This window comes from Monopterus albus, unplaced genomic scaffold (genome assembly GCF_001952655.1).
Source record: "Monopterus albus unplaced genomic scaffold, M_albus_1.0 scaffold267.1, whole genome shotgun sequence".
Taxonomy (NCBI): domain Eukaryota; kingdom Metazoa; phylum Chordata; class Actinopteri; order Synbranchiformes; family Synbranchidae; genus Monopterus; species Monopterus albus.
This window is the reverse complement of record NW_018128147.1, coordinates 14,335-22,055: the sequence shown is the minus strand read 5'-3', so window position 1 is coordinate 22,055 and position 7,721 is coordinate 14,335. Positions and strand designations below refer to the sequence as shown.

General features: G+C 40.3%; 1 protein-coding gene across 1 annotated transcript in view; it reads left to right on the top strand.

Annotated features, from left to right (window-relative positions):
* Positions 1 to 7,721, top strand: part of LOC109972717 (disks large homolog 2-like) — a 31,358-nt gene that overhangs the window by 10,331 nt on the left and 13,306 nt on the right. The window contains exons 3-4 of the mRNA XM_020621778.1: positions 3,592 to 3,642; positions 5,576 to 5,677. Of these exons, the coding sequence (XP_020477434.1) occupies positions 3,592 to 3,642; positions 5,576 to 5,677 (153 nt within the window). The remainder of the gene's footprint in view (positions 1 to 3,591; positions 3,643 to 5,575; positions 5,678 to 7,721) is intronic.

The window sequence follows — 7,721 nt, the reverse complement described above, 5'->3', positions numbered from 1 at the left end:
ATATACTGCTCAAAAAAATAAAGGGAACACAACATAAGACATCCTAGATCTGAATGAATGAAATATTCTTATTAAATACCTTGTTCATTACATAGTTGAATGTCTTATTTTCTCTTGTGTTCCCTTTATTTTTTTGAGCAGTGTATACACACACACAGTCTGGATTTAGCAGATCTATATGCACAATGTATATTTACAGGTATCACATAGGGTTATTGTCCAGTCATACTGTCATGGGTCAAGTGTTCATCAGAGTGACAACCCAGGGGAAGAAACTGTCCTTGTGCCTGGTTGTCTTGCGCACAGTGAACTGTAGCGCTGTCCAGAGGGCAGGAGTTGAAACAGTTTGTGTCCAGCAGGTAACGTGAGCAGGTAAGTAACAGGCAGGATTGCAAACAGCAGCCAGGGCTGACTTCTGGCAGTACACAAACATGCGGGAGAAGATTAGGTTATGGACCAGCAGGAAACTAACGGAAAAGGCCCTGTATATATGGGGAGCTGAAATGAGAGGTAATACGTGGCAGGTGAATGTGATGATGAATGATTTTGCTGGCTAGGATTGTGACAGGCAGAGGGAGACAGAGAAAAGCAACAGAAAAACGGAGCACAGGACCGAACCATAACCATAACCACAGGGCAGGAAATAAGAAACGCTGGACAGGAAGAAAGGGAAACATCTCCAGTGAAGGCAGCAAGTGAGGAGCATAACAAAAACATGACACTGTAATACAGTCACACATAAGCATCCAGAAATTCCAAAACATCATAGCACCTGATGGACCAAATAAGGACAACAACGATCAAGAAAAAAGATGTATCAGATTGCTCAACTCTACACAAACCTGTAATTTCAGAGAACAGGTACACTGCACAAGCTGAAACTGATACTGAAAGGGGGACGGAGCAGACAGATGGGCATATAACTGAAAAAAAAAACACTAAAAGGAAGGAGGAAAAAGAAGGCAATGATGAGTACAGATAGTGTAGTGCACACCCAAAAGTCTTCTCAATTGTTATTAAGAAGAAACAGTGGAAAAAACAAAAAACCTAAACAGGAGATAAAATCTCAAGCCCCCATGGACAGATATCTTTTACCAAAGATTCTTTTAAAAATCCATGTTGTACATTTTGATTTAATTACAAATGTTGTTAAGAGGAGCTACAGCTGCAACATTTTTCCATGCGTCAGCCAGATGTACATTTGATGGATGCAAGGCTGTGTACAATATCATTAAAGGAACACAGGCCAAAATCAACTGATAAAAACATTTGTTTCAAAGTTAAACAATTTGTGCTATTAAACACCTTAAAAAACAGTGAAAATTTAGACCGGCTAAATACCTGCGAAGAAGAACAAATTCAAAAGGTGTCAGCAGTTTTGATTATATGTTGAGAAAAACACAAAAGCCTAACCAAGGATATTTTAAAAAAAATATCCTCAAAGGTGAGGAAGAGTGCAAGGAGCTTGTTTCCAACAGCCATTCAAATATTATTCAACTACTGCTTTTTTGGTTCATGGAGTTGAAGAGAAAGCTGTCATACACAACAAACAGAAGGGATATGTCGTGGCTAGAGTGTGATACCGACTAAATTAATTCAGACAAACCATCCCAATTTAAAGGATCATTTTATATTACAATTATTCTGAATAGAGTAGTATTTAAACACATAATCTTGTAGTTAGGGAACAGAGAACAGAGATCAGAGAACAAAGACTCTCCTCTTGCAATGGAATAGATAAAGCATAAGAAGATTGTCAGAGCACCAGTCAGTCAAGCCATTTGATGTCGGTCCCGAGTCAGTTCCCCTGTCAGTCCCCAGTAAGTCGTCGTTCCCCCCGGCCCATACTCTGCTCATACTCACACAGCCAGAGCCATGAAGACGCGGTCCCATGCCAGCTACCCACACACACCTTCTTCCGAGCATTGTCTAAACTGTCCAGTACATGACCTTCTAGGTCGCATTGACCTAGCACACATTTCCTTTTTCTAAACCTGAACAGAGCACACGAACAGTTCACATAAGGCTACAGCTACAATATATCCATTCCCTATCTGAGGAGGAAGTCACTCAGGATGTTGACCCCTAGGCTAAACAAGGGACACAGCCCAAGATATTCTTGACTGTGCCAGAGACAGATCAAGCCTCTGTACACACTGAGCTCAGCCTTACATCCTTACACAACTAACACCAGTATTACAGTATCTAAATATGAACTACATACTGTTCTATTACATATTACCTCTGGAATCTGGTTTCATCTAACCACTACAGATAGTAGAAGTAGAATCAGATTCTAGCTGGGCTTTGATCAACAGTGTACTCATACTTTAACAAGGAAAATATTTTAATGTACCTTGACAGAGCTTTTGAAATAATGTCATCAATGGTATTACAGAAAAATCCCCATCTTTACTGTGTAACACCTATGTACACCCCAGTCTGTACAGTCAAAGCAGGCCTGTAGCTTTGACTTTGCCTCTTCAGTCCATCTTCTCAACTTTTTGACCACTGGCTTTACCTCTACATTAGCTTTGCCTCAAAAATCTAAATAGTTTGTAATTATTTCAGACCTATAAAACCAGAGAGCCTCTTCCTAAAAACGACAGGATAGCTCATGAATGTACACACCTTATTTTGTTTTAGCTTTTGATGATAGAGCTTGAGTTGATTTATATAATTTAGGTGGACACAGTCTCTATGGGGTACTGGGAGTGTAGTGGGTGGGTAGCAGCTGCAATGAGACTGCAACACTTCATCCTGGTCTCAGCTCTGGGTTGTCATAATTTAGGTTGTAAAATATCTCATCCAGATTTCTAGACATGAGAGCCGCACCATCCAAAGTGGGATGGATGCCGTCTCTGCTAATCAAACCAGGTTTTCCAAAATGTTTTGCAATTGTCTATGAAACTTACATCATTTTATGGACACAACTTCTATAGCCATCGGTTGAATGATGACAAGCGGAAAAAATATCACTGGTCAGACTGGGCAGGGAAAACTATGGAGTCTGACATTGTTTTATCAAAGTTACACACCACATACATGGGAGTCATTAGCACTGACATGAATAACAGTCTTACTGTATTTACGCTTATCCTTAGTCAGCAGCTTCAAATAGGATTTGATGTCGTCGCTCTGGCCCCAGGAATACATTTGACTATGGCCACTGGCATCCCTACTTCATGTTTCTAACTACAGAGTTGCCAGTTGCCAGAGCTGGTGTGTTGCTAAGCGGGGAAAATTTATTTGAAATGTGAACAGGAAGGTGTTTGCCTCATTATGAAAGCTAGTGTAGTAGGTGATATGAAACACAGAATGAAAGGGAATAAAGTTCTGGTTACTTCTTTTCCTTTGGCAGTTCATCATTTGATTCATTTATTTAGTATGAGCTGCAAACAAGCATTTTGACCAAGGCCATTCTAGTCTGTTCATGCAGAACATCAGTTTGATAAACAAAAGAAAAAACAACATGATCTGTGACATATGCTGCCATCCATGGGGTTTTAACTAAATATGCCATGTCATTTATGTCAATAATGTGAATTTGTCCAAATAACATTATGATGATTTCACTATGTACTCCACCAGGGAGTCAAGAGGACATGATTCTTTCATATGAACCTGTGATCTTGCAAGAAAGTAAGTCCTCATTTCTCAGTAAAGTAAGAAGCCCACTCTCACAATTTGAATCAGTGCATTAACTGTTTATTAATGAATCTCACGCTGATATTGCTCACACATATACTGTATGGTACATATTTATTCCAAACACACATGAAACTGGGAAAAGTTATCAAATCTTGGGCTTGGTGATTAGTAATTTCAGGCATGAAAATTTCCTTGATTTAGTACACACCCCCACACACAAACACATTTGAGTGTGTAGAGTTGCAAGACAAAGTACTGGCAATGTTTGCATTTTCCTGTTTCTTTGCATAAATTGCTCATGAAATGTGATCTGATCTTCACCAGTCACAAATGTGAACAAACACAATATTTCTACGCTGAAAAAACACAGTCATGATCTTTCATGTCCTTATTGAACACACACTTTAAACATACAAAGTGACGGCTGAAACAGAAATGGCAACAGTGGGGTTCTGATGTCACTAAACTTCAACTGGAGTTAGGTGTTAGCAAACCTGTAGTCCCTAGAACTACAGGTCTAGAACCCTGGACTAACAGCTAAAGACTTGAAGGATTCATTGGAGTTGGTTAACATCTCTGTTCATGAGTCAACCACACACCAGCCAAATATTGAACAGACTTGGTATCCATGGCATGACACCACGAAGGAAGCCACTGCTCTCCAAAAACAACATTGCAGCATACCTGAAGTTTGCCAAAGGCCACCTTGACATTCCACAACACTACTGGGAGAATGTCCTGTGGACAGGTGAAATGAAGGCAGAATTGATTGGGAAGAACACACAGCGCTACGTATGGTGTAAAAACAGAACTGTGTACCAACATGAAAACATCATCCTAACAATGAAGCATGGCAAAGGGAGCATCATGATGTGGGGCTGCTTTGCTGCCTCTGGACCTGGACCTCTTGCCACTGTGGAGGAAAAAAGAATTCCCAAGTTTATCCAGGTGTCCTACAGGATGATTCCTGTAGGACACCTGGATAAACTTGATCTTGATGTCAGAGTGGCTGTTTGCAGGCTGAAACTCAGAACATGAAGGGTGATGCAGCAGTACAATGACCCTAAACATCAAAGTAAATCTACTACTTCAGGGACACAAAATCCACCTTTTGGAGTGGCTCAGTCAGAACCCAGACCTCAACCCAATAGAAATGCTGTGGAATGACCTTGAGAGAGCTGTTCACACCAGACATCCTAAGAATATGGCTGAGCTGAGGTAGCTCTGTGAGGAAGAATGGTCCAAAATTCCTCTTAAGCATGGTGCAGGTCTAATCTACAGCTACAGGTGCTTGCCTGGGGTTACTGCTCCCAAAATTGATTCATCCAGTTATTAAAACGCTGTTGCCATTACTTTTTCCACCATCAGTTTGTACATTTAACCCTTGTGTGTGTTCAAAAAAGACACGAAAGATCTTGAAAGTTTGTGTTTTATCAGCTTAGAAATAGTGTGTTTGTTGATATTTGCAACTTTGGTGAAGATCAGATCACATTTCATGACCAGTTTATTCGGAAAACCAGGAAACTGCAAACAGTGCAGGTACTTTGTCTTTCAACTGTATATGTGTATGTGATTTTATCATTAAAACAGTCATAAACTTTGGCAGGCAAATGTACTGTTCCTCTTAAAAAGCTGCTTTTTTCGCAGCTACACCACTTTAGTTTATGTTAGTGAAATTAACAAAAAATCTAATCTAAGGATTGGAGAACTGAATGACTCATCTGATGCCATCTGTAGAAAGATGTATTATATACAGTATAGTGTCACCACAGTGCTTTAATTTATTTTTTGTTATGTAATTTTTTCAAATTATGGGAAATTAAACTTCTCTAATTTAGACATGTATGATGACGTTTCACAATATTACAGTGATAGCTGTAATAAATCTTTACAAAACGCAGTCACTCTCTGATTTTCCTTTCAGTTAGTTATGCCAGACCCATCATAATCCTTGGACCAATGAAGGACAGAATCAACGATGATCTGATTTCAGAATTCCCAGACAAGTTTGGGTCTTGTGTGCCACGTAAGTAGTTTTTGGAAACTGAGTAATTTATTTTGAATTGTTCATGTGAAACAATAAACAGTGAGACAGAAATAATCCAAAATTACAGGTACATGATATGTTAGCAACAGTGTGTGAAAATGGAGCAGTCATAGTCTGAATTTAATGATGCGCTTACCTGCCACTTAATTTCACTGCCAAGATCATATCTGCTGTGGAGTCAGTGGGATGTTTTGTTTCTTATCTCACCAACACCAGCATCACCCCACCACTGTCCTCTAATGTACTGCACAGTTCATTTTAACTGGGCGATAAACTGTTGGCTGTAATTGTAAAATGAAAGATAGGAAAAATGATATTACCTTTTTATCTTTATTAAGTGAAAAAACTGGTTTTCAATGTGACGTTAAAGTAAAATCAAAAGGAAACTCCCTTGCATCTTCTTATAAAAATTAATGTCAGATAGTCACATCTACTGCATAGCCACTGACCCAAAGCATGCAACAGATGTAAACTACAAATGTGTTTAGTATGCTTCTGGTTCAACAGTCATAAACTGGTGGTAATGGCTGATAATGGCACAGTGCAGTGTGTGTGCTCCCTTTTTCATTTGTACATATGCTGGCTGTGTTGATCCTGATGTAGGCATGTTGTAAATAATCCATCTTATTCTGCTCAGTTTTCACTGCAGTAGCACCTGTAACAGCCACCTTGACAGTCAAAACTCTTGACAGAGTCCCAGGGAGAATGCACAACAATCACTATAATATTATAATATACTGTATCACACTGAACAAAATGCTAGTGCAGCTACTGTACAATCATGTTACTTTAGGGAACAGTTTTATTATATTACATTGTTAGAAATTACATATAAAACATACATATGCTGAAATCCTACCACATCTGTTGTTAAGTTGAATGAGCTGAAATTTGACAGATAAATATCTGTCAAACTGTGATGCAGTTTCAGTGGCTTGTCAGCCACTGAAACTGCATCAACCTACTCTGGCTCGTTACCACCAGTTTTCTATGAGGAACTAGAGGCTTGAATGTCTCACACACAGTGTCAGCAGCGGAAACTGCATCAACCTACTCTGGCTCGTTACCACCAGTTTTCTATGAGGAACTAGAGGCTTGAATGTCTCACACACAGTGCTAAGGCAAAGACTTACAATATTTGAGTGCTGCTTATTTAGCACTTACAGTTCATTCTATCAGCACTAGACAGTGGCACAGTTTTTGTTCAATATTGATCTAAATGTTTTGCAAATGTTTTATAAGAGAAATTTGCCATACAGCTGTGATGGAAGGACCATTATCAGCTTAGGTTACCGTTTTTTTTCTGGTTTCTGCTTTTGTGTGTGTGTGTGTACACGCGATCCCATTTGAACCCATACTAACAGGATCACCTTACTCCTCTGTGTGTTGTGTTCTTCAGCCAAAGCACTTTTTATTTTGCATGTTTTGATTTACCCATCTCTTTTATTTCCATTTACCTTTAAACCATATAAAGCTGTGCTCACGTGGGCAGCGACAGTGACACCTGGAGGGGCGTGATTGGGAGGAACGGCCCCCTCGATCTGAACTCGAGTGGTGTTCTGTTATTGGACTTCTGTGCTAGTCACAGTTTGTCCATAACAAACACCATGTTAAAGCATAATGGTGTCCATCAGTGCACGTGGCACTAGGACACCCTAAGCCGGAGGTCAATGATCAACTTTGTGGTTGTTTCATCTGACCTCCAGCCATATGTCTTGAACACTCGGGTGAAGAGAGGGGCGGATCTGTCAACTGATCACCACCTGGTGATGAGCAGGATCAGATGGCGGGGGAGGAAGCTGGACAGGCTCGGCAGACCCAAACATATTGTGAGGGTTTGTTGGGAACGTTTAGCAGAATCCCCCGTTGGAGAGTCTTCAACTCTCACCTCCGGCAGAACTTTGACCAGATCCCAGGGGAGGTTGGAGACATTGAGTCCAAGTGGTCCATATTCTCTGCCTCCAATGTCGATGCGGCCATTTGGAGCTGTGGCTGTAAGGTCTCCGGTGCCCGTCACGGAGGC